Source organism: Amyelois transitella, chromosome 2, assembly GCF_032362555.1.
Source record: "Amyelois transitella isolate CPQ chromosome 2, ilAmyTran1.1, whole genome shotgun sequence".
In the NCBI taxonomy this organism is placed as follows: Eukaryota; Metazoa; Arthropoda; class Insecta; order Lepidoptera; family Pyralidae; genus Amyelois; species Amyelois transitella.
Genome location: NC_083505.1, coordinates 2976138 through 3003561, shown reverse-complemented (window position 1 = coordinate 3003561; position 27424 = coordinate 2976138). Strand labels below are relative to the sequence as shown.

Genomic DNA, 27424 nt, shown 5'->3' with positions numbered 1-27424 from the left:
CTGGATATTTACGTATTATCGAAAAGTTTTGAATAAAATTTGATCCCTATTAGCGGCGACCTAATAGGTAGGACAGAAAAGATTTTTTATTTTTGCTCATGTAAAACGGATGATTACAAGGTCTTACATCAATATTAATTAGTTAATACCATGATAGAACACAAATAATTGAATACATTACGCGAAGTTTTTGCTAGCAACCTGTCACTAATTGAATCTCAATTCTATCATTAAGCCAAATAGCTGAACGTGGCCTTTCAGTCTTTTCAAGACTGTTGGCTCTGTCTACCCCGTAAGGGATATAGACGTGATGATATGTATGTATGTATGTATGTAAGTTTTTGCTTTAATTTTGACGCAATAAATATTTTATATAGGTATTTATTCAAAACCCGATGGAAAAGTCAATTTTAAAAATTCTAAATTATCTTAAAATACCTATGCAATTAATCAGTGAATAAAAAATATGTAACCATTTTTATTAAGACATAATTTCCGAAAACGCAATAATTAAAGTGGCTGCCAAACATTAAGGTTCATGATGCGAACAAAAAAATTCTTGAGGGACACTTACTAAGTGTTTTGTGATACATAAAAATACGCCTCTCTCCCGGAGTCCACTTGGCACGATCTCTGCATAATTTTATCGCTTCATCCACATTTATAACTCTCTTCATGCAAGCTCAGTGGTGTTGGGTGCTCTTGACCTGACCTTTAGTCAGGTCGTCCTTAATTTGATTAAGGTACGTTCGTTTAGGCCTTCTCACTTCTACCTTTCCATTCAACTTCTCCTTGAATTTGTTTAGTTAACCTACATTCATTCATCCTCTCCACATTACTTAACCATCTTAGTATACCCTTTACTATTCCTGTTACAATATCTGTATTTACATCACAACATTTCCTTATCCGATTAATAGCGGGTATTAGGTAAAATTTAAAATTTGCATTATAATTAATATTTGAATATTTTTATTGTTTGCACATTATATCGTATTTAAGTTTCTCCTGACTCCGGCCCCTAGAATACGGTCCTGTCTCTTAATGAAAAACCTAGCGCTCGGCATTTTGAAATCGCGGAGTTCGATAGTTTTTTGTTTCTTTTCACATTTTTAAGTTAGTGTATTGTATTAATAGCATCCAATATATATTTATATTTTTAATCGTTTTTTTCTTTACATAATTCGCAAGTTGCTATAATATAATTATTATACTTCCCTCTGATATCGTACTGACCCAGATAATGTATTTACTTCGTTATTTCTCCGGCAGATTTTTGTTCATTGGTGCGATTATTTCACCAATGTTAGTTCCCGTGGAGCTAAATTAATAAACACCAAATTAAAAATAAGTCTTTATGGCTATTATCGGTTTAAGTAGATAAAGGTAAGTCATGTAGGTTCTACTTCATTTTGAAATCTGCCGCTTCATTAGTTCAAGTTAGCGTCTTTTCAGCAGGAACAGTTGGCAATAATGAATTATCTATCAAATCACTTTTCCTAGCTAGTCTACATTATGCTTGTCTTGTCTTGTCCTTCCCCGAAGACATGAAGTAAAACGAAAGAAAAGAAAACGACGAACTATGATTAAGTTCTCTTATAATAAGTGTTAATTTTTAGAGTGATTTTTTGAAGTGGATCAATTTAAGGAATAGAACATTTTAAACACATTTATCAGCATGTCGCAAAGGGATCCAGGCCCAATTCCCAATAGGTGGCTTAGGTGTCCACGAAAGTCTACAGGCCTGATTGCGGACAAGTTCTTGGCTTTCAAGACACCTTTAGGGCGTCAATTCAATGATAAAGTACCTGAAGAAAATCGATTCACTCCTTCCATGCTATTTGTTTACATGAAAAGTTTGAAGGTAAATATTGGTGTGACTTAGGTATATTCAATTTAGCTATTTATTTACCAAAAACTATTAGGTCAAATCTAATCATCTGAACTAAGGTTCTTCACATTTAGGCTTTTAACTGACTGAATGGTCCAAATTGGTTACTTCATTAAAACATGCTGAGTTGGCATTATTGTAGGCATATTTGTAATATTTTCATCATAGATTTTGAGTTTGAGTTCCACGACAGTGTATTAAGATGAGGGGTGAATGGAGACTACAGTACTATGGTTCAACTTACACTTCAAGTATGGTAATATATCAATGTTAGCATACAGTGGACAGCACACAACCTAGTTTTTGTAATTATTGTCATTATTGTGGTTCTTCTAGGTGAAGTTGGGGTTATGGATCGACCTGACAAATACTAATCGTTTTTACGACAAAAAGGAAATAGAGAATATGGATTGTAGATACATCAAGCTTCAATGCAGAGGACACGGGGAAACCCCTACATTAGAACAAACAAGGTAATTACCCTGCAAATGTGAAAGTTTGTATGGATGTGTGTTTGTTACTCTGTCACATAATATTTATTGGGTGGGTTTTGATGAAATTTGAAACAAAAATACATAATTATTATAGTCACATGTATATCCCTTGCTGGGTTGATATGACCAACAGTTTTAAAAGCACTGAAAGGACACATTCGGCTGTATGTCTAAATGATCTATATTCAAAAAGTGATGGGCTAGCAACCTGTTACAATTTGAATCTCAATTAGTCTTTTCAAGACTGTAGGCTCAGTCTACCCCGTAAGGGATATGGGTATGTATGTACGTAAAACTGACAATTTTTATATAAATAGAGTAATGTTTTAAATACTGACACTAACATGACTTAATCTTTCAGGTTATTCATAGATCTGGTATCCAAATTTATAGCTCAGAACCCATTGGAGGTTGTAGGGGTCCACTGCACACACGGGTTCAATAGGACAGGGTTCCTGTTGGTGTCCTATATGGTGGAGCAGCTGGACTGCAGTGTTGAGGCTGCTGTTAATGAATTTGCGAGGATGAGGTATGTAAAATTCATACACAAACTGAGAAATAGTTATTAATAGATTGAATTAGATTTTGAGCTTTTGTAATATTTTTAATTTTTTTTTTCTATAGTCTTTTTTGCTGATCTACAGATAAAAACACATCAGTCTCCATCAGCGTGTCCTTCTGACCCAAAGGCCATCTTTCCACCTTTTTTGGTCGATTATCCGCAAGGCACCTGCAACCTTCCCTTCTTCTCTGTCAACCTCTTCTTTTCACTGTTTCACTTCTTGAAGGCCAGTTCAGTCCGTTGTCCTCGCTTCTGTACTTTGTTGCGCATCATGTGGCCTGTCCGTCTCCACTTTAATGTTTTCACCTTATGATACATACATACATATAATCACGTCTATATCCCTTGCGGGGTAGACCGAGCCAACAGTCTTGTAAAGACTGATAGGCCACATTCAGCTATTTGGCTTTAAGATAGAATTGAGATTTAAATAGTGACGGATTGCTAGCCCATCACCTAAAAGAAGAATCCCAAGTTTATAAGCCCTTAGTCGCCTTTTACGATATCCATGGGAGAGTGATGGAATGGTCCTATTCTTTTTTCTATCACCTCGTGATACATACATACATACATAAAATCACGCCTCTTTCCCGGAGGGGTAGGCAGAGACTACCTCTTTCCACTTGCTACGATCTCTGCATATTTCCTTTGCTTCATCTACATTCATAACTCTTCATGCAAGCTCGGCGGTTTCGGGTACTTTTGACCTGACCCTTTACCAGGACGTCCTTAATTACCTTGTAATACTTAGTCCACAATTAAAACTATTGTTATCGCATCACCCAGTACACACATTCAGTTTGGTCCAAAAAATCAACTTGCAGAGATTGTCTGATGGCATTAAATCCAACTGTTGTAAATTTTACATGCATAAAGTTGAAATAAATAAATCAATTGAAGCATGGTTTAGGAAATCAATTCTTTCACCTAGCGCACTGATAATGATTTAAGCTAAGCTCTTTTGATAATAAGGTCAGAGGTGTCAGATGGGTGTTGCTATTGCTAGTATTATAAATGACTCCAGGCTTCTCTTAATAACACAACTACCCAGAAGATGACCTTTTTTTATATATTTATTATAAATTTTTCAGACCGCCTGGTATTTACAAACAGGATTACTTGCAAGAGTTGTACAAACGTTACGACGACCCGGAGTACACCCCAGCAGCTCCAATGAGGCCTGATTGGTGTAATGGTAAGGTTACACAATTCATTTATTTCACAATCTTCTTATTTTTGACTTCAAATCTGTCATGTGTCATGTTCATGATGGAAAAAGACTTGTCTCTGATTGGTCTGGGACTTGGATGTTTATCTATTTAAGTATTTATTTAAATATAGTAAGTAATGTTGAGTTGGTATCTCGTAACAAAAGTCTCCAACTTACTTTGGAGCTAGGTCAATCTGTGTGATTTGAGTTTGGCCAGTATATAATATATATTAATTCACATTCAAGTGTTATGAATTCCAACCAATATGACGGACCACTTACACATGTTGCCACTTTGTGATGCATCAGACAGGATAAGCTTTCACATTTCTATTGACTATATTTGTTACATTCACACATACATGTAATCACGTCTATAGCCCTTGCTGCGTAGACAGAGCCAATTGCCAAAATCTTAGGACTAAAAGGCCGCGTTCAGCTGTGTGTCTTTGTATGCATTTGATGAACTTCTTAAAAAACCATTTGTCTCCAATAGATTTAATAAAATATTCCTTGGATTTCAGATGAGGAAGAAATCGACTATGACGATGACGAAGCACCCAGTAATTCTCAGACCCAATCTCAGACTGAAACTAGTAAAGATAATTCTAATAATTCTAAGTGAGTAGAAATATTTTTTTTTTACTCAATTATCATATAATAAAAGATAAAAAAGTGAACTTGACCAATTTCATTTTTTTTTATAAAATACATTTTATTAATCAAAAATTCTAATTTTAAAAAAGGTAATAGAATCTGTTTAACGAAATGATACAATCAAATGCGTTTTTTTTAAATCCTTCTATTATTTTCAGCCACAAACGTAAAGGGAGACGCGAGACGACACACAAGAAAGCAGTATTTATGCCAGGAGTAAGTTGATACTCTTCTTATATAATTAGTCAGTGTTATTATTTTTGCTGATTTTAAAGTTTAAGTTGAATTATACTATTTATTATTAAAACAGGTATATAACGCGCACGTAACGTACCTTTATTTTCTCTCGGATTTCGAATCATGTTACAATAATTATATTTATAAATAGTAAAGTATTGTATGAAGTCACTCCCGTAAAACAAACGTGAGAGTTTGAAAAAGCCACGGGTGGAGGTGGGTCGATTCTCCTCCAATGTCAAATCCTCAAATATAAAACCGTTTATTGCCGCGCGAAAAGCTATCGCTCTCCCGTCCAACGTCATAATAAAAAGCGAAACAGCGATAGTTTTGCGCGCTATAAAAACGGCGTAGCGCGTGCCATACTACGGGGGCAGCGCTCTTACTTTCATACGTTTTGGTTTGAAAGCCATCGTGAATGCCTTTTATGTGCGGTTAAAAATTATTGTACACGGTTAAACTTTGATTCTTCCTTTAGGCGACAGGCTACCAACCTGTCACTATTTGAATCTCAATTCTATCATTAAGGCCAAGCAACCGAAGTCTAATTATGACTATTGCCGCTTCCAAAGGGCCACGCCTTTGGAAGCGGTAGTAGTTATAATTAGACTTAAGTGATGTGACGTCAAAAAGTGATACCTTGTATCCAATTTTAAAAATAAATCTATTATATTAGTCTTATTAAGACTGTCGGCTCTGTCTACCCCGCAAGGGATATAGACGTGATTATATGTATGTATGTAAGTACAAACAAATTATTGTGCAATCTTTGTAGATAAAAGGTGTCGACCCGTTCGACACACAGCCCCGACTTGCTCAGGTGCAAAGGAAAGCGCAAGAGTTCTGCGAGTGGAAGACCACCGGCTTCCCGGGATCTCAGCCTGTCTCCATGGACATCATGAACCTGAAGAAGCTGCACGAGAAACCCTACAGGGTCTCGTGGAAAGCTGACGGTGTGAGGTGAGTGAACCATGAAAATCGGAAAAATATGTTGAATAGTGCCGTGTGGTTCCCGGCAGTGCCGTGTGGTTCCCAGTTCACCAATACAAAAAAGAATAGGACCACTCCATCTCTTTCCCATGGATGTCGTGAAAGGCGACTAAGGGATAGATAGGCTCACAAACTTGGGATTCTTTTTTAGGCGATGGGCAAGCAACCTGTCACTATTTGAATCTCAATTCTATTATTAAGCCAAATAGCTGAACGTGGCCATTCGGTCCGTTCAAGACTGTTGGCTCTGTCTACCCCGCAAGGGATATAGACGTGAACATATGTATGTATGTATGTAAGTTGAATAAAAATGTGATGTGTATTTGAAACCATAGGAATGATATTATGCTGTTGTTGTCTTGCAGCGCGCAAAGTTTTCTGCGCATTTGTAAACCTGTTATATAAATCACGGAATGATGTTGTTGCAGCCATGAGTTGTGGTCATGATGTTGTGGTTACTTACCACTTTATGGCCCGGTATTCCAAATTTGCACAGAATAAAAAGTGGTTGTCAAAGAGAGCAAAAAGAGATTTTCTTCCTCCTGGCGTTAAACCCTGTTATAATACATCCTCACCACTCTGGAGATAAGCCCAGGGTATCCCTTTTACCATGGATCTTGGATCGGGCGAGTCAGGTTTTAACACGAAGCGACTCTAACTTATATTGGATCATGGTTACACATTCAGTTGCCTGAATGTGCAGATTTCCTCACGTTGTTTTCCCTCGCCGTAAGAGCACCGGTTAGCACTCAAACTAATGTACATATCTCAGAAAAGAGTCGAGGTAGGATTTGAATATGTGCACCCACACGCATGATTTGCTCATTTTAGCCGGCATTAATCCCTCGACCACAGAGCTCTTTTTCAGGATATATTTTTTTAAAAATTATTTTCAGATACATGATGCTCATAGACAGTGAAAACGAAGTGTACATGTTAGACAGAGACAACTGCGTGTTCAAAGTGAGAGGCCTCAGATTCGTGCACAGAAAAGATTTGAGAAGGCACCTCACTAACACTCTACTTGACGGCGTGAGTATACTTACTTCTTAATATAAAAATATACAGGGTGACATTTAAAACAACTGCATCCTTTTAAACATAGACTATACTCATGCTTCTGAGCTGTTTGAGCCTATTTTTATTTAAATTAAACGTAATCATTTTCACATTTTAAAAACCCTCAAAAACTACGTCACACGCTTTATTAAGTACCAATACTACAAAAAGAAATTAAAACTAAACATGTAAATAAGTGTCTGAAAAATAAATTATTTTTCTAGTATCAAGATCAAGTAAAGTACAGAGTTGTCGAGATCGCTCAGCTGAATGAATTGTGTCGTTGACCTCTGAATCTTACGCGTCGCTTTTCCACCAGCCGGGGTGATATGACGTATTTAGGATCGTGGATTTTGATACTTCTATTTTTTCGTACTTTCTGAAATATGAACTGATATTTTTCTATTAACGTTTTTAAATATCCTTTAGATGAGTACACTTAACAGTTTAATTTATGCAGTTGAATTAAAAGTCATCCTGTATATAACCAAAAGAACATGCTCAAAACAATTCGAAATGGTTTTAAAAAAAATTACTACTACTACTATACTAATTTGTAGTAAGGCGATAGTTAGGACCGCCTTTCTCCCTCTGTCACATTCACATTACGCTAATTAAAAAGACTTTTTTTTTCGGTATCGCTCTGCCACTTATTATTTTAATTAATTGGTGTAATTTTTAAGAAGATGCATTAGGGCAGCCTGTAAAATCTGACAACAGTGTTGGCCACATACATAAAATGCACAAGGGAAATGTAACTTTATTTACTACACGATAAGATATATATTTCCGTTTGTCTAAAAATAAAAAAATCTTATAAAAGTTCACTGCTGTAAATATCTCATAAAGATTTAAATCTCATTTCCATCTTTTAGCTATACAGAATGTGACGTTTCAGTCTTTTTGAGACTGTTGGCTCTATAAGGGTAAAATACTTGTGATTCCTTTAGTAGGCAATGGGCTAACAACTTATCACTATTTGAATCTCAACTCCTGTTAAATGATGCAATACAGCTGAACATGGCCTTTCAGTGTTTTCAAGACTGTTGGCTTTGTCAACCCCGAAAGGGATATAGATGTGACTATATGTATGTATGTATGGTCGGAATGGGAAGACCTAGACGAACGTATCTTGATCAAATTAAGGACGTCGTGTTAAAGGGTCAGGTCAAGAGTACCCGAAAGCGAAGGAAGTATGCATTGCAGAGATCGTGGCAAGTGGAAAGATGAAGTCTCTGCCTACCCCTCCGGGAAAGAGGCGTGATTTATGTATAGTATATGTATGTATGTAAATTGGTTTCAGGAGCTGGTAATAGACAAGGTGAACGGTAGAGACACACCTCGGTACTTATGCTACGATGTGATAAGGTTTGAGAATCAGGATGTTGGCAAGTTGGCATTCTATCCCGACCGGCTGGCGTGTATAGAGAACGAGATTGTCAATCCCAGGTTTGTTAAATACTCATACATTAATCCATATCCACATATCTATCTGTACATGCCTTTATAATAAAAAAGTAACTGATCAATACATATAATAATAAAATTAATGTATGTACAAAAATACAAAATACAAATACAAAATCGTTTATTTCTTAAAGCACATGACACAAGAAATATGATTGGAGTCTCCTTTTAAGCGTGCAAGCCTGTGCCAGGAGACTCCGCTCTTTCATAAAAGCAAATTAACCTTGTAAAGTACGAGTAAGGTAATTAAATAAATATATAATGTGCATTTGAAAAAGTGTTAGATTCGTATACTAAGGTAAACTATATTTTATATTTATGTTAATATACATTTATCCTTATACTATAGTAAAGCCTCAGTCTGTTCATAACTTTTCGTTTTAAGCCATCCAGTAATCACAAACTTACATTCCTTATACAATTTTCTATATATATTATTTACTCTGTTAATTTTGTTATATAATTGGGCTGATATTACATAGAATTGTCTTCGTGCAAAATATGTTCTAGTTTGTGGTATTTTAGCTACTATGTATCTCCTTCTTCTTGTTTCAACTTTAGGATCATATTCTGTAGTTTTATGCTTATACAGTACACAATGCAAAATATACAACTGTCTAACCGTAAGCAGATTACACTCATTGTATAAGAGTTCAGTTGAATATCGCTTTTTCTTAAAATACATAATTTTGATCAGGAATCTCTGTGCTCTTTCTAATCCTATAAAATGAGTCTTTGCAGCATTTCCCCAAACTGAAATACAATAAATAAGAATGCACTGCACAAGTGATATATAAATATTGTTCAGAAGGTTTTTGGATGAGCACTGTACGTCTAAACCTCTGGGTACCACATAACGTAATGATTTAAATATCCAGGACAACTTTCTCACTCTATTTATTACGTGATCTACATGCGGGTACCATGATAATCTTTGATCAACCAGTACACCCAAGTACTTAACCTTATCTACTCTGTCGATGATAGGACAGCAGCAGTCAGGAAGATCAGTATTTTGGTTACAAGAATGGATTTTTATACGGTACGGTAACTGACCCGATGACTGTACTCTAACATATAACCAAAAAATCGACATGTGTGATCTATGTCTTCTTCTTCTTCTCAGCATATTTTTGTCCACTGCTGAACGTATGCCTCTTCAATGGATTTCCACTTCGATCTTAATGCGGCGATCCTGGTCCAGGTCGGCCCTGCCGTCTTTTTGATATCGTCCGACCATCTGGCAGCTGGTTTACCCACACTTCGTTTTCCTGTACGGGGTCGCCAGAATAGAACCTTTTTACTCCATCTGTCATCTTCTCTGCGGCAGATATGTCCCGCCCATTGCCACTTCAGACGCGCTATTCGCACACTTATATCAGTAACTTTTGTGCGCTGGCGTATAATGTCGTTTCTGATCTTGTCCCGCAGAGAGACTCCAAGCATTGAGCGTTCCATGGCCCTCTGAGCCACTTTTAGGCGGTGAACGGTCCCGACAGTAAGAGTCCACGTCTCGCAACCGTAGGTCATAACTGGGAGAACACATTGGTCATATACTCGAGTCTTCAAACTTTGGGGTATTTTTGACTTGAAGACATCTGTCAACTTTCCAAAGGCCGCCCAGCCCAGTTGTATGCGTCTGTCGATTTCCTTTTCCATCGTGTCCTTCCCTAACCCGATCTTTTGCCCCAGATACACATACTCTTTAACTTTCTCCACCGTTATGCCGTTAATTAGAATCTGCGTTTCCGTGGGGCCCATCCACTTCGTTTTGTCCAGATTCATCTTTAGGCCCACTTTCCTTGATGCATGGCTTAAATCGTTGAGCATCTGTTTTAGATCTTCAGCTGTCTCGGAAAGTAGAACGATGTCGTCCGCAAAACGAAGGTGACTTAAATGTTCTCCGTCTATGTTGATACCCATGCCATTCCACTCTAAAGTCTTAAAAATATCTTCAAGGGCATTAGTAAAAAGCTTCGGGGATATGACATCTCCTTGGCGTACCCCTCTTTTGATATTTATTGTTGCGGAAGTGTCCTGTATCTTTGAAGTTATTGTAGCGGATTGGTATAAGTTTTTTAGCACCTGAATGTATCTGTAGTCGATACGGCATCTCAGTAGAGAGTCGAACACAGCCCAATGCTCCACAGAATCGAACGCCTTCTCATAATCTACGAAGGCAAGGTAGATTGGTCTATTATATTCGTGCGTTTTCTGTATCACTTGCCTTACAGTAAATATGTGGTCAATTGTGCTGAAGCCTGATCTAAAGCCTGCCTGCTCTATAGGTTGGTGTTCATCGAGTCGTTTAGTAATGCGTGTTGTTATTACTCGTGAGAATACTTTATAAATTTGACTCAGCAGTGCAATCGGGCGATAGTTCTGCAAATCAGTTTTGTGGCCTTTTTTGTGGAAAAGTACGACGAGACTGTTGTGCCATTGTGTTGGAATAACGCCTGAAAACAACACCTCATTATCGTGATCTATGTATAGAAGACCTATATAAAATATGATTTTTAGAATTTCTGTCTGAATGACGTCCTCTGTGGCGCAGCGGTTATACGCTTGTCTGTGACACCGGATGTCCCGGGTTCGAATCCCGGCCAGGGCATGATGAGAAAATAACTTTTTCTGATTGGCCTGGGTCTTGGATGTTTATCTATATAAGTATTTATTATAAAATATAGTATCGTTGAGTTAGTATCTCGTAACACAAGTTTCGAACTATATATTTATTTATTTATTTACTACATATATGGTTGTACTCGAAAAATGCGAAAACCATTCCTCTGATTTAAATGCGGTTCTTTCCGATATATTAGGCTTGGTCCAATTGGTCTACAGAAATATCTCCACCCACTAATCTTCATCAAAAATTTCATAGAAATTATGTTATTATTATGTAATATCATTTCAGACATAAAGCAATAAAGCAAGGTTTCATAAACAAGGAGAGTGAGCCGTTTAGTGTACATCAAAAACAATTCTGGGAGGTAACGATGGCGCAACGGCTTTTGGGAGAAAAATTCACCAAGACTTTGTGCCATGAGCCTGACGGACTCATATTTCAACCCTCTAAAGAGGTAAGAAAAATAATTAGACATTAATATGTTATGTACCTACTAGCGACACGCTTCGGCTTCGTACGAATGTTAGGATTCCAAACATTATAGTGGCAACATTGCTATGTACTATTTCATCTTTTGTCTATTGCCAAGATATAGGATTGACGCTCCCAACTCTTCGTCTTTATGATTTGTACTGACAGTGTAACTAACTATTGTACATACATACATAGTCACGTCTATATCCCTTGCGGGGTAGACAGAGCCAACAATCTTGGAAAGACTCAATGGCCACATTCAGCTGTTTGGCTTAATGATAGAATTGAGATTCAAATAGTGACATGTTGCTAGCCCATCGCCTAAAGAAGAATCCCAAGTCCCAAAACCTATCGTCAGCATACGCTATTCGTCGTATTAGGCATTTGACGGATGTGGCAACTGCTAAGCTAGTATATTTTAGTTATTTTCATAGTTTAATGTCATATGGTCTACTGCTTTGGGGATCAGCAGCAGACATACAAACTATTTTCATTTTACAAAAAAGGGCAATTCGATATATCTACGGTCTTAAACAAAGAGATTCCCTTAGAGATTTTTTCAAAAACCTAAATATTTTAACTTTGCCCTCCCAATACATATTCGATAACATCATGCATGTTAGGAAAAACTTAGACTCTTTCAAAAACGTAGGTGAATGTACTAGTAGATCACTGCGGAACAATTACAAGTTGTCGATCCCAGCACATCGGCTGGCTAAGGTAGGGAAATCATTTCTGATTAATTGTATAAGATTTTATAATAAATTACCAAAAAGTGTTCTTGAAATGAATGATAGAAAATTCAAACAGTATATTAAAGTTGAGCTTTGTAGGAAAGCCTATTACAGCACGGATGATTATATTAATGATAAACATGTGTGGCCCTAGCTGGACATAATGGCCTCTTAAATGCTTGTGTATTTTTGACATGATCTTGACATAATTTGTACAGTATTTACATATTTTATTTTATATTTTTTTATTAGACGAAATATTCGTATCGACATAATCAGTTCTACATTCATACATGTTTTTTAATGTAGACAATGTGCATTCGTCCACGATTTAGATTTAAGAGATCTATATTTGTAAATTGACGTCCTATGAAAATGCTGCAGTGTAGTTTGTTCCGGCGCTTCTTCTACACATGCGCTTTGGAAGCGGTAGTAGTTATAATTAGATTTAAGTTATGTGACGTCAATAAGTGATACCTTGTATCCAATTTTGAAAATAAATCTATTCTATTCTATCCCTTAGTCACCTTTTACGACATCCATGGGAAAGAGATGGAGTGTCCTATTCTTTTTACGACATCCATGGGAGAGAGATGGAGTGGTCCTATTCTTTTTCTATTGGTGCCGGGAACCACACGGCAGATATTTTTTGAATGACTGTATCTCATGAAGGTGCTGTAAATTTAATCATTTTGTCATCATTTCAGCCATACATGGCCGGCGCCTGCCCCGACGTGTTAAAATGGAAGCCGAGCCACATGAACAGTGTTGATTTCAAATTGAAAATCGTTACTGAGAGTGGAGAAGGGTAAGTTACAATTATTACGTTAATATCTATAGATATATATTACATAAACATTATTCCACTTGGGATTCCTCTTTTAGGCGATGGGCTAGCAACCTGTCACTATTTGAATCTCAATTTTATCACTAAGCCAAACAGCTGAGCGTGGCCTATCAGTTTTTTCAAGACTGTTGGCTCTGTCTAATCCGCAAGGGATATAGACGTGATCATATGTATGTATGTAAACATTATTCCATTTGTAATTTGTACGTCTTCATTCGTTAGTCTTCATTCAAGCTTGTTGGTTTTGGGTAGGTACTCTTACAATTAATTTTAAATCTGTACTAATATTTTTGATTGATAATATTTTTGTTTGTGACAAATATACTCTAAACTCTAAAACTTCCAAGATTGATTTTGATAAAATTTAACACAGACATCATCAGAAGTACCTAATAACCTTTTTTATGCAACAAACTCTGTATCATAATTGCGCTAAGTTTTTAAAGTGTTACTCAACAATGTATTATAAAAAAAAACCTTTCGAGAAAAGGTAGGGAGTGCCCTTGCACTTCACTTGTCTCGTCTCGGCGGGAGCACTCCCGTACCTCCACATATTACATAGCTTGATTTTATTTTACAATTAATTAATCGTGCAATATCTTTTACAGAATGCTACCTACCAAAATTGGTCAACTCTTCGTAGGTCAATCGGACCATCCATTCGCTTGCATGCGTGTAACTAAAGACATTAAGAACCTTAACAATAAGATTATAGAGTGCAAATTCGAAAACAATCAGTGGGTCTTTATGAGGGAAAGGACGGACAAGTCATATCCTAACAGTTATAATACTGCTAAAGGTCGGTTTTCTACATTATCTTTATAATAAATTTTTGTGCGCTATGGTTATTGACATTCTACATTTGTGACGTTTGAATATCGTAAGAGATGATTAAGGGTATAAGCACTTTCACATCGTTCAACGACCATTTCCAAATTGGGTTAAGTGAAGTGCCTTTGTTAATAGGGTTACAATAAGAATAACTAGGTCTTGGGGGAAAAATTGTTTTGGAAAATGTGACTTAAGTCTTCAGGGTTAAACAGATGTTTATAAACTCGTTTTCGAGATGTCGTGATGTGTGTGTGTTTCGCTTTTATATAGATTTTTCTAAATATTTTGTACAGCGACATTAATACTCATAACATTTTCAGCTGTATGTGAAAGCATACAAGTGCCGGTGACTAGCGAACGCCTCCTTGATTTCATCGAGCACAATCGATTCCCAGAAGACTCGGAAATGATGCCGCCGCCGAAACGTCCGCGGATGTAAATAGTTAAATGAAATTGTAATATTTGTAATGACATACAATAAATGATGGTACGAATATCTATAATGATTTTAATTTAGAACGAGAAAAATGCTTTCCGTAATAGTTATTCATTATGGATAGCAGAATGGAGGGAAATATACGATAGCCCTATGTTATTCGGATTTATTTTTCTGTTATTAATTTTAAATATTTCTTTATGTGCCAGCACTTTAGAATAGGACCACTCCTCATCCTCCCATGGATCTTACTTGTGTGTGTATGTGAGCCACTCTTTTGTTTTCTAATTCTTTATAGTTGGTGTGAATATGTAAGCCTCATAGAGAACTTCAGAGGGAAGAGCTGTCATTTTTGTCATTATCACAACCATCTATCGTTTTGTTGAACGATGGAGCCTTAATTTTAAAAAGTGAAGTGTGAAAAAGTCTATTAAAATATATACAGAGGAGACGGTGGTGTTGCGAAAAATAATCGATATAAAATGTGATAACAATAATTTTATTAATTTTTTCTAACCAGAATATAATATTATAATGATCAAGAAAGATTATTTAAAAAAAAACATCTCGTCCTCACATTATAAGTTACAATTGCACACCCCATCAAACTGCCATCTATTCTCATCATCTACCTTCACACATTTCACCTTATTTTCTTTGGTAAGCTTCGTGAGATGATGGTTCACATTATAAGCGGCCGCCGGCCAAAGGTGTTCTGCTGTTTCAGTGTAAATTATTTTAACTAAATCCATCTCGTTTAGCTGTTTGGAAGCATTGTTTTTGAGTGCTTCTAATATTTGCCCTTCCCTTTTGTTTCTATGCTCAATGTAGTACTGTATTTTCTGGAGAGGATCCTGTAAAATAATTAATGATAATTTATAAAATATAATATCTCTCGAGTTAGTATCTCGTAACACAAATCTCGAACTTACTACTAGGCTTATTGAATCTGTGTCACAATCACACATATTGAGTTAACCCTGAGTTTCCCTCTGTAATGGACTAAAAACTCAATAGATTTTCAAGAAATTTATCAGCCCATGGCCTTTTCCTTCAAAAGAGCTTTGGTTAACAATCAAACTTATGTAAACTATAAGTAAAGTCAAAAACTCAGAGAAGTCATTGGTATTTTTGAACCTGAATATGGTATCTTTAAATGGTCACTATAACTGTTTGACCTTAATAATTACACACTACCAACAATGATAAATTACCTCAACAACAGGTCCATGACCTGGGTAAATGATATCAGGCTTCAAATCCAATATCTTTTGCAGACTCTTCATATATGTATACAAATCTTCAAACACCGCAGTGCCCTCTCCCAATATGCAGTCTCCGCTGAACAAAACATTATCTTCCTTCAATGATAATACTACATGATCAGTCGTGTGACCCGGTGTGTGATGGACCTTCACTGTAGCCCCTTCTACAATAATCTCTTGACCATCAGACAACCAGTTGACAGGAATTGATGGTGATAACTCATTATCGGGACTGTCTTCTTTGCTTCTTTTGTGCTTCCATACTTTTGGGTGTTCTGAAAATAGAAGGTTGAAAACAGCATTATGTTTAGTTTGTTTAACTGCTCTTATTTAGGTCAGGTAAAAGTGTTCTGCTCAGTTTTGAAACACCAGGTTTTAAACACAGTTTTCAGGTTAAGACACAAGTTACTATACTTTCATGATTTCCCAGGAAATCATTATTTGCTATCAGGATCTGAATATGGAATTTAATTTTGTCTACATCAGTGTAGAAAATGAGAGGAAGGTGAATGCGTGGGACAAGGGAAGGGTTGCGCAGTTGTTCTCTGTGCTTGCGGCCAACAGATTGCTATTTATAGCAAGACACAACCTGAATATTGGGTGATATATGGTACATATTATTTCTTTGTATACCAGCCAATGTGAAATAAAACAAACATTGGACAACCAAAGTAGCCTGTGTCATAGATAGTATCATTTCCAACAAATTTTGTTGCCAAAAAATGTGCAGACATGATGCTGTGGAGTTTTCAACAACATGAACTTAAACTTCCGATTATATCACTAATCTGCCACAATAAAGTAAGAACTAACTTGCAATGCCTCCATAAATATTCTCAACTCCACCAATGTGATCATGATGCCAGTGAGTGACCACTATATGCTCAATATTAACCTGCTCCGACTGCACCACCTCACACAGACTGTTCTGATAATCCTTGATGTCCTTATCACCAGTGTCAAGGAGAATCCGGCTGGAAATTAAAACCCATAATTTGTGTATTTTTAAATTGTTTTTGATGCATATTGATATAGTTAGTGTATTATATAAAAAAAAAGGAAATTAACTAGTGTACATTAAACTAAATTAGCTATTTAAAGACTCTTGAAATTACGTACTTTTTTTGTGAATCAATTTGAATTCTAAAATTGATACCTTCTTACTCAGTTTGAATTTTATCTTATCATTACAGAAGTAGGTAGGTAGTACATAATAAGCGATTACAATGATTAATACGATAATTACAAAAAGAGTAATTGTTAAAACTTACTTCCTTCCAGTTCCAATAAGATATGTATTAGTGCCCTGAAGAGTCATAGGACCGGGATTAAAACCAAGGATCCTAATAATCCTCCCTGATAATTTGGTGACAGCTGGGATTACTGCAGTCATTCTGTGTTTTGATACACTTGTAAAGTCCAAGGTTAAATTTTATAATGTCGCATTACATGCATTATCATTGCAGATTTGAGTAGATAAAAATATATATATGTACCTATAAATTATAACCTATGGATACCTCCTTTTACTTCATCCTTATTTGATATGGTTTTGAAATCTAACCCATAAGAGAAATTTACAAAAGAATACGAAAATATCGTATTCATTACATATTACGTAGGCATGTAAATAAACCCAGGTAGGTACAAACAAAAATAGTTTTTGAAAATATTTTGAAATTATGGTTTTGAAGTAAATATTTTTTTGACATTGATTGAAAGACAGTAATAAAGCGAAACGATCGCTGTGTTGCCACTTATTAACACATGGAATCGTGATATCTTATTGGCATCTCAAAACCATGTATGAAGTCCTTCGCCCGCGTGCTAAAGTTAGGACTCTCGTCATCTGAACAAACATAAACTGCTAAGCAAGCATCAACCTAGGGGAGTGTGACACTTTTTATTCTTCCTTTCTTAACTGAAAGACTTTCACAAAATTTATTGAATTATATAAGAATTATTTTTATATACTTTTTGCTATTGGTGCCGGGAACCACACGAAAAGTGCAAGCAGATGAGAGAATGAGATTATGTAGTTCCATTCAATTATTATTATAATTAATAAGTAATTAATTAACACAAGTCTCGAACTTACTTCGCGGCTAACTCAGTCTATGTAATTTGTCCCGTATTTATTTATATTTATTTTTTAATATTAAATTATTAATGAGTTCGATGTCCGCAAGGCACAAGATTGGCAGCATTGACCCACAGCTGGCAACTCTCTTAATGAAAGTCACTGTCACATGAACAGACAGACAATGTTTGTCATTTCAAAAAGGTGACATTACGCGACCGACGGTCGATTTGACAGCTTAGGAAATATTTTTGCTGAAAAATGGCTGGTGCGCTGGCTAGAATAATAAAGGGCGCAAAGCTCCCAAAAGGGAACTTAGGTGAGTTCTATTATCTTATAATTAAACCAATAATGATTTACTTTAACTGTGTTTATGTAGACATCATTCATAAATCAACCAACATGTATGATGCGCAATCAGCTTACATAATTTTGACGTCTCGTTTCAGCCGTTGTTGGACCTCTGGCGAACATCAACAATGCGCCGGTGCGTTCTCAACAGACCCAGGCTCCAACGAAGACTCATTTCGGTGGATTACCAGACTGCGACAGGGTCTTTACAAACCTCTACGGCCGACATGAGTGGCGCTTGAAGGGCGCCCTCAGCCGTGGCGACTGGTACATGACCAAGGAAATCCTGTTAAAAGGCACAGATTGGATAGTCAGTGAGTAATTTATGGATTTTTTTAAACAGCAATAAACAGACTACTGATGTTTGCACATACATAATGTAGGTATTTGATAATATTGTAAAAGATGAAGAATGAACAAAAACTTAATAGATACAATGATTTCCTTTGTATGTGAAATATTTTCTTGTTATTAGTCAGAAAAAATAAAGATTTAGTATATACATCTATACTAATATTATTATTATTATAAGCTGAAGAGTTTTTTTGTTTAAAAACAATAATCTTGGGAACTACAGGTTCAAATTGAAAAATTATTTTTGTGTCGAATAGACCATTTATCGAGGAAGGCTTTAGGTTATAACAGCACACTGCAAGTATAAGGAGCGACCAAATAATGAAGAATGTGAAAAAAATCGGGGAAAATTATTTATCCTTGAGGGCTTTTGCATCATGCCCAAAATAACTATTCCACGCGGATGAACCTGAACAGCTACTTAAGTGATGAAGCAAAAATAGTTAATTAAAGTCCTTGATTGTTAATGTGTGCATAAGTATTTAAGTACCTATGAAGTTCACAAGTGATTATCTATAAACTTTTTTTTAGAAATAAGTGCAAATTAATTTACGTAAATATACATTTCCAATGTTACATTCATTTGAATTTTGTTTGTACAGCCTTTGAATAGTTATATTTTTTTTATAAAATTTACCACTCAAAGAAACAATTTTATTTCTTATAATATTAAAAAGAATCATACCACATTTAGGTTAGGATGGCCTTATAACTAAATTGAGATTCAAAGATAGTGACTAGCCATCGCCTAAAAGATGAATCGCAATATTGTAAGTACATTTATATAAATTGCTTAATTTTCCTGAATTTTTCAATACAAATATTAACTTTCAGATGAGTTGAAGACATCAGGTCTCCGGGGACGCGGCGGTGCTGGTTTCCCTACAGGTATGAAGTGGTCTTTCATGAACAAGCCCTCTGACGGCCGACCCAAGTACTTGGTGGTGAATGCTGATGAGGGAGAGCCTGGAACTTGCAAGGTAAGGTTTATTAAGGTAGATTTATATTAAGGTAGATTATATAAAAACCATCTTTATATTGCATTATACTGCCTTTGATATGGCTAGAAAGTTGACTTTAAGAACATTTTAAACATAGAAAAGTAGAATAATCAAATATGGGTAACATTTAATAGCTCACCTGTTTGTATGCTTGCCTTGGTTTAACGGACTCAAACACAATCAAAGTACTACAGAAAAACTATAACTTATCCTAGGAATAAGACTCAAATCAGGGAATTTAAGATTTTTACTCAGCAGTAATGTTTTTTTTATAATTGTTTCTGTAATATATCTCAAATAATAACAGATTTATTACAATAAAGGACCGTGAAATCATGCGTCACGACCCGCACAAGCTTATAGAAGGCTGCCTCATAGCAGGCAGAGCTATCGGTGCAGTGGCCGCCTATATTTATATACGAGGAGAATTCTATAACGAAGCCAGTAATATGCAAGTTGCTATTGCTGAGGTGAGTGGTAGAAGTTGAGTAGTTAGATGTATTGTTGTATCGTTGTATTGTAGGACCGCGACATCATGAGACACGATCCTCACAAGTTGGTTGAAGGCTGCCTGATCGCTGGAAGGGCTATGGGAGCTCAGGCTGCATACATTTACATCAGAGGCGAGTTTTACAACGAAGCCAGTAATTTACAAGTCGCTATAGCTGAGGTATGTAAAAAAATGTTTTATTTTCTATTTCAAGATATTTGGGAATGCTTGTTGCTGAGAATTGACTAACAAGTTGAAGCTGATTAAAAAATTGGCTTAATTTTTGTCATTACAATAACTTTGTTTTGTACATAAGCTTTGTTCATAGTTTCACGCAATTATTAATGTATTAATGTCATTTGATGAATCATTAATTATTTTAATTGTAGTTATTATGGTAACGAGTAATGACTCAGATAGATTCAAACTCTAGAAAGAATATCTGTAAACTTATCTAAGAAAAAACATCATGAGAAACCAATTAACTTATGTATTAATGTATGCAAACTGGAATTAACGCGAACTTATCGGACCACGGTCGAACTCATGTAACGGAACAGTTTAAAAGTATTAATTAATATAATTATAAATATAATGGCACTAAATTAATCCTGTTTTAAATTCCCATGTTTTATAACATTGTGCATGCATTCAATCGCATTTTACTTGACTAATATCCTTACGACTGCTTCTAAAAGTAAAGCCTTTATTTTTATTTAAAATGAATAACTAATTGTTTATTGATTAAAAAATTTTACTTTGTTAATGTAACAACACTAACAAAGCAAATGCTATGAAGCAATCATTTCAAAAGCGCATATTGCATCTCAAAGTGAGTCTTTTACTTTACATAAATGCAAAAGACCAATTATGCAATAAAATACCGCAACACTAACAAACACTGTTATAATTTTAATAAGACCACCAATCATGAGTAAACTAAATAACAATCATATTTCAGGCATACCAAGCCGGGCTCATAGGCAAGAACGCGTGCGGTTCCGGCTACGACTTCGACGTGTTCGTGCACCGCGGCGCAGGCGCATACATTTGCGGAGAGGAGACCGCCCTCATCGAGTCTATTGAAGGGAAGCAGGGCAAGCCGCGCCTGAAGCCCCCGTTCCCTGCTGATATCGGACTGTTCGGATGTCCCACTACTGTTAACAATGTGGAGACTATCGCTGTTGCTCCGGTGAGATTTCTATTTTTTTTTTTGTTTTTGTATGGCGTTTGTAGATGGTTTGCTTGGTCTTTCCGACTTTCAGAAGGCTTATGTGTAATTGCCTTTTTATTATTGTAAATATAATTTGATTGAATAATAAGATTGTGACTGAATATACATGTGAGCTGAACAATGAGTGCAATAAAAATATTTGAAGGGAAGGGTTTCCTATAACTTTTTATGTGAGATCTTGTTTTTCACCTTAAGTGTCTGTCACATTTTATCTTTAGTGGCAAATCAAAGTGTTGGTCTATTCTAAAAAGTTGGAAAAAGTAGAGCTAGTTAAGTACATGAAACACAACATCATCAAAATACTCACACCAATTCTCTTCCAGACTATATGCCGCCGCGGAGGCTCGTGGTTCGCTTCGTTCGGCCGCCCCCGAAACTCCGGCACCAAATTGTTCAACATCTCTGGACATGTCAATACTCCTTGTACCGTCGAAGAAGAGATGAGCATCCCTCTGAAAGAACTGATCGAGAGGCACGCGGGAGGTGTCATCGGAGGCTGGGACAATCTGTTGGCCATTATACCGGGAGGGTCATCGACCCCGTGCATTCCTAAAGAGTAAGTTTGCTTTCATTGATTTAAAACGTTTTTGAGTCTTGAAGTGAACTAGTTGAATGCAAAGTTCAATTCTGCGAATGTCAACTTTCATAAAGTACCTAACCTAACATGTATCATTCAGGTGTAAAATTTGAGAATGGATTTTGGACTCCTAGCATATTTTCAGATATCGCCAGACGGAAGAAGTAAATTAAACCTCTCTTATATCATAATGGCGTCATCCCAGATGTAACATCTGCCATTAAATTCGTGGTCTGAGGAAAAATAAAATCAGTATAGGTAAGTATAATATGTGACAAATTACAAAGTGGAAAGAGGCGTGATTTTATGTATGTATGTATGTATGTAAAAAGATTGTTTTACTACAACTGCGCTGACTGACACAGAGGCCCCACATACTGCAACAAATTATAATATTCTACTAATTATTATCATTTATTTCCAGCGTATGTTCAACGGTGCTAATGGACTTCGACGGCCTAGTGGCTGCGCAGACGTCGCTGGGCACGGCCGCCATCATCGTGATGGACAAGTCCACGGACATCGTGAAGGCGATCGCTCGCCTCATCATGTTCTACAAGCACGAGTCCTGCGGCCAGTGCACGCCGTGCCGCGAGGGCGTCTCCTGGATGAACAAGATTATGTACAGGTAATATTATTATTATGTACAGGTAATATTATTAAGATCAAATTAAGGACGTCCTGGTAAAGGGTCAGGTCAAAAGTACCCGAAACCGCCGAGCTTGCATGAAGAGAGTTATGAATGTGGACGAAGCGAAAGAAGTATGCAGAGATCGTGGCAAGTGGAAAGAGGTAGTCTCTGCCTACCCCTCCGGGAAAGAGGCGTGATTTTATGTATGTATGTATGTATGTACAGGTAATATTATTATTATGTACAGGTAATATTATTATTATGATATATTAAATTCTCGTGTCACAATGTTTGTCTCCGTACTCCTCCGAAACGGCTTTACCGATTTTAACCAAATTTTGCATGCATATTCAGTAGGTCTGAGAATCGGCTAACATCTATTTTTCATACCCCTAAGTGTTAAGGGTTGTCCACACTTAATATTTTTTTTTTAATTAGAGATTATTAAAAATTATTTATATGGCGAAACAACGTTTGCCGGAACAGCTAGTATTGATATAGTTTCTTCATTACCTTTTTTCTATCACGTGGAAGTCATCTGGGGTGACCTATGTTCAGTCAGATACGGCTGACATGATGATGATGATGATATGTTGTTACGGGCTACTGAGCCGTGTGATTGGAGAAGACTTCATTTAGTGCACCATAAAACAATCTATGAACTATAATCAGGTATCTAATATGGCGTCGAAATCGCTGGGTAATTGCGCTTATCAATTTTGATGTTGTAAAAATGTGTTGCAGGCGAGTTCTATTTTGGAAGACAAAATAGAACTCGCCTACGACACATTTTCACAGGCCAACGTGTAGTCGATCTAAAGATAATTAGGAAAATATCGACAGGTGTATTTACAAAAATATTTCTTGCGTGTTGCCTTTAAAAAAAATTTCCTATTAATCTGTTAGTCTAATCTGTGTTTTGAAGCAAGTAACTGAGAATGTAACCTAATATTCTTATCGTAATTCTTCAATAATTTTTTTGTGCAGATTCGTTGAAGGAAATGCGTCACCCAAGGAAATCGACATGCTGTGGGAGATCTCTAAACAAATTGAAGGTATGCAAAATTTTTTTTAAACCCCGATAAATTTTTTTTTGCCGTTTTTTGATTATGGCAAGAGAAAAGTTGTAGTCTCTGCCTAGCCAAAAATGGCGTAGGGTTGTTGTTGAAATTATGAAATGGAATATTTTTATTGTCGACCATTATATAAGATAGAATTACGGCAAATGAAATTAAGGTTAAGATGTGTTACCGAAATACATTTGGACATAGGAAAATGCAAATAAAAAATTGCAGATAACAGGTATGAAAAGCCTGCTGTATTGAGTATAACGGAACATTTTTCCGTTGCACAAACTTACATCACCCACAAATGGATACAACACAGTAACTCTTAATTGCTACTACAATAAATTACAGCAAATTTACAATCATGTAATATTAGTAATTTATCACTAAAAGAGATCTCTTCCAGGCAGCTTATAAATTGCGTATAAAACTTCACTATAGCCTATTCTATTGTCAACTAGCTGTCCCGACAAACATTGTTTTGCCATATAAATAATTTTTAAGGTTAAAAAAAAAATGTTACGGGTGGACAACCCTTATTAGGTACTAAGAGGTTTGAAAAATAGATGTTAGCCGAATTTCAGACCTACTCAACATTTTCACAAAATTTCAATTATTTTTTCAATTTTCAAATTCAATGAGAATCGGTCAAGCCGTTTCGGAGGAGTACGGAGGAATACATGTGTGTATGTATGTATGTATGTGTGTGTGTGCCGCCAGGACACACGATCTGCGCGCTGGGCGACGGCGCGGCGTGGCCGGTGCAGGGCCTCATCCGCCACTTCCGGCCCGAGCTGGAGCGCCGCATGGCCGAATACGCCGCCTGCCACGGGCCCAGCAAGGCCGAGAGGCTCTACTAGGCACACCGATGCTGCGGCTGATGCTAATGTAGTCTTGTTGCATCGATATTTGTCTAAATAACAGAAAATACGTATTATAAAACGGATTAAGAATGAAATAGTATTGTGGTGTCGTTTTTTGAAATGCCTACAAAATAGTGTTTTTATCTCTTTGACGTAGTGGTCTAAAAGATGTGGTCTCTGACTGCCCCTCCTGGAAAGAGGCGTGATTCACGTATGCATTACCTACCTATTTTTTTTGCAGATGATGGAAAATTTGAAAACAGAAATATATATATATAAGCAATATTTGATCAAAAAATTTATCAAATATTTCGCAACTGTTAAATATCACAAGCAATAATTTTGGAATATTACACCAACAAATGTTAATTGGTATTGCGTATTTAATTGAAATAGTAATAAGCGATATCTAATATCTAACATGTTCAATTTAATATTTAACCGTCTATATCTTATTTTATCAATGTGGATAAAGCGATAGAAATATACAGGGTTTGTGACAAGTGGAAAGATGTAGTCTCTGCCTGCCCCTCCGGGAAACAGTTGTGATTTTAAAATTAACGTACATCATACAACACGTTATAGGTTCTTGTGGTTGGCTGAAAGAAATTGTGTAATGCAATAAGGCCGCCTTAACATAAGGATGATTCTATTGTTATAATTTCAAGTGCAATATTCTATCTATATCTATAAATCTCACTCAAATACGTTTCGTCTCAAGTGCTCCTATAAATCTGAGCTATAAATACACATGTTATAAAGTACAAATTAAAAAACACAAATATTTTGCCTTGCTGAACCAAATGTTGAGTTCTTTTAAATTTTTATAGGTATTTGTATTGTTTTTCCTGCTCTTAAAATTCTCTTGACAAGCAGAACTTGTTATTTATCATTATGTATCACCTAAATGGGCTACATAGATACGAAGCCGCAATAATTTCACAATATTTCCAAATATGATGCAACAAGACTAATATTTTTTTTATAGAACTTGTAAAATACTTGTATTTAAAGTATTTATGAATGAGGAGTCATTAAGGGCGGTGTTAGAATAGCCGCGTTGTGGTATTATTTCTGCTCATACTTTGGTTAAATCAAGAAATTGTATGTGATAATTTTTACTACCTCCAAAAGATCGGATTTCTGCGTTCCTACGAAACGTTTTTTTTTAATAATCGAGTACTTGTATGTACTTAAATATTAAATAGCGTACTTCGTTTAAATACCGTACCTAACTATCAGTCTCTTGTGTGGTTAAATTTCCATCAAAAATTGAACCCTACGCTTACCTAATACGATTCAATGTTGACGATGAACATACCTACATACTGTCATATAAACTTGTAAATAAAAAAAAATACCTTTTTGGTTTTAGCGCCCAAGCTAATAAGGATAATTTATAAATTAATGGTATTTCCTAATTGTACAGATATGAAATAAATTTGCATTTGTTCTGATATAATTACAGCAACATAACAATTTTTTTTATCATTGAGGAAAGTGAGCAACTTACAGGCAATTATCGTCATCTCGAAAGTCTTCTAACCGACCTTGGGGAAATTACGATTATTTTGTTGTAGAACTGTCATGATATGCAAAATAATTTACCGCAATGTTTTAAGACCACGGATACGGGTGTTTATACCGTGTGACTAGATAATTTTGTATAAAATTATGATAGAAATAAATGTTATTATTAAATTATTTTTGTATTTTATTTTGACACAAGTATAATACTTCAACTTTGCAGAGCTCCTTAGGCATTGCTTATTTAATTATTAATATATTTTCGATTATTTCAAATTATTAAATATTCATGTTTAGTAATTAATTACATGATATCTTATGATCGAAGCATGATATGCATTTACTCTCCTTGCTTCTGAATCTAGTTACGTTTTCTGACTTTTTGCTTCCTACGACATCCGTATGCGGAGGTAGTATCATAATATAGTCCCATTCCTGATATATTCCTTTGTTCCCACTTGTCATTGAAAGTTATCATTCATTTATATAATCACGTCTATATCCCTTGCGGGTAGACAGCACTAGCAATCATAATATAGTCCCACTCCTGATATATTCCTTTCTTCCTATTTGTCATTGAAAGTTATCATTCATTCATATAATGACGTCTATCCCTTGCGGGGTAGACAGAGCTGGTAGTCTTAATAGACTGATAGGCCACGTTATGCTGTTAGGCTTAATGATAAAACTGAGATTGAAAAAGTAAAAGGTCGAAAGTTGTGATGTCTTCTTTGTGATTTCTTTAAAGTTTTCGTAAAAATTGTTTCGAAAGACCGCTAATAATGTTACTACAACCTTTATTTAGAAGAAAGGATTATAAAAATATGTCGAGCCATACATATCTGGTGATAGCGAGAAGTTTCGCACTATCACAATCTCACTGGCTTACGTCGTCACTTCCCGCCGTTTTATCGAGCATCGCATTCAAAATGATAAATTTGAATAATGTATTGGTAATTAACAGTGTATGATTTGATAAATATGAAATTAATGAGAAAAACAATACTTACGAAAACCAGTTTACCGAAGATGCCGAAAGACACCAGTATTATGATGAGAGACAAAGTAAGTATTTCTGATTGAGCTGGATCTTTGATGTTTCTCTAGGTATATAAATATCCTACTAAAATTATGAATGCGAAAGTTTGTGAGTATGTCAGTATGGATGTTTGTTACTGTTTCACGCAAAAACTACTGAACCGATTACGATGAAATTTGTTATGTAAGGTAGCTGAGGTCCCAGAATAACATATAGGCTACGTTTTTTCAAGGAGTTCTCGCGGGATTCCCGCGGGCGGCCTTTAGTTTATTATAAAACAGTATAGTTCAGTTAGTATCTCGTAATACAAGTCTTGAACTTAATTCGAAACTAACTCAATCTGTGGAATATTCAACAAGGATATTTATTTTACTATGTGGGTAGGTACGCAAAAAACGGTATGCAATTTAAACTCTAGCTTATTAAG

The 27424-nt window shown here is 35.9% G+C and overlaps 3 protein-coding genes across 3 annotated transcripts; 2 read left to right on the top strand and 1 right to left on the bottom strand.

The window, feature by feature from the left end:
- The first annotated feature begins 1484 nt into the window (after window positions 1-1484).
- LOC106143209 (mRNA-capping enzyme) lies at window positions 1485-14570 on the top strand. The gene is made up of 13 exons (XM_013345235.2): window positions 1485-1864; window positions 2228-2364; window positions 2747-2914; window positions 4039-4142; window positions 4682-4778; window positions 4973-5030; window positions 5827-6011; window positions 6938-7073; window positions 8404-8549; window positions 11485-11650; window positions 13112-13212; window positions 13860-14050; window positions 14403-14570. Exons 1-13 carry the CDS (start codon window positions 1679-1681, stop codon window positions 14519-14521), a joined length of 1794 nt encoding a protein of 597 aa, XP_013200689.2. The 5' UTR covers window positions 1485-1678; the 3' UTR covers window positions 14522-14570.
- Window positions 14571-14996: 426 nt separating this feature from the next.
- LOC106143040 (beta-lactamase-like protein 2 homolog) lies at window positions 14997-17471 on the bottom strand. Its single transcript, XM_013345011.2, has 4 exons — window positions 17055-17471; window positions 16597-16757; window positions 15733-16058; window positions 14997-15372 (listed from the first exon to the last, which is right to left on the bottom strand). The coding sequence occupies exons 1-4, from the start codon at window positions 17174-17176 to the stop codon at window positions 15097-15099; spliced, it is 885 nt and encodes a 294-aa protein (XP_013200465.2). The 5' UTR covers window positions 17177-17471; the 3' UTR covers window positions 14997-15096.
- A 576-nt stretch (window positions 17472-18047) lies between these two features.
- On the top strand, window positions 18048-26135 carry LOC106143189 (NADH dehydrogenase [ubiquinone] flavoprotein 1, mitochondrial). The gene is made up of 9 exons (XM_013345210.2): window positions 18048-18182; window positions 18313-18528; window positions 19403-19548; window positions 20093-20239; window positions 21021-21251; window positions 21617-21849; window positions 22295-22498; window positions 23489-23556; window positions 24289-26135. Exons 1-9 carry the CDS (start codon window positions 18125-18127, stop codon window positions 24426-24428), a joined length of 1443 nt encoding a protein of 480 aa, XP_013200664.2. The 5' UTR covers window positions 18048-18124; the 3' UTR covers window positions 24429-26135.
- The last annotated feature ends 1289 nt before the right edge of the window (window positions 26136-27424 follow it).

Coding starts and splice junctions, on each gene's coding strand:
- LOC106143209 (XM_013345235.2), top strand. CDS start 1,679: ATGTCGCAAAGGGATCCAGGCCCAATTCCCAATAGGTGGCTTAGGTGT. Junction 2,915..4,038: donor AATGAATTTGCGAGGATGAG/GTATGTAAAATT, acceptor TAAATTTTTCAG/ACCGCCTGGTATTTACAAAC. Junction 13,213..13,859: donor GTTACTGAGAGTGGAGAAGG/GTAAGTTACAAT, acceptor TATCTTTTACAG/AATGCTACCTACCAAAATTG.
- LOC106143040 (XM_013345011.2), bottom strand. CDS start 17,176: ATGACTGCAGTAATCCCAGCTGTCACCAAATTATCAGGGAGGATTATT. Junction 16,758..17,054: donor CTTATTGGAACTGGAAGGAA/GTAAGTTTTAAC, acceptor TTTAATTTCCAG/CCGGATTCTCCTTGACACTG. Junction 15,373..15,732: donor GTCATGGACCTGTTGTTGAG/GTAATTTATCAT, acceptor ATTATTTTACAG/GATCCTCTCCAGAAAATACA.
- LOC106143189 (XM_013345210.2), top strand. CDS start 18,125: ATGGCTGGTGCGCTGGCTAGAATAATAAAGGGCGCAAAGCTCCCAAAA. Junction 18,183..18,312: donor GCTCCCAAAAGGGAACTTAG/GTGAGTTCTATT, acceptor GTCTCGTTTCAG/CCGTTGTTGGACCTCTGGCG. Junction 21,252..21,616: donor AGACTATCGCTGTTGCTCCG/GTGAGATTTCTA, acceptor ATTCTCTTCCAG/ACTATATGCCGCCGCGGAGG.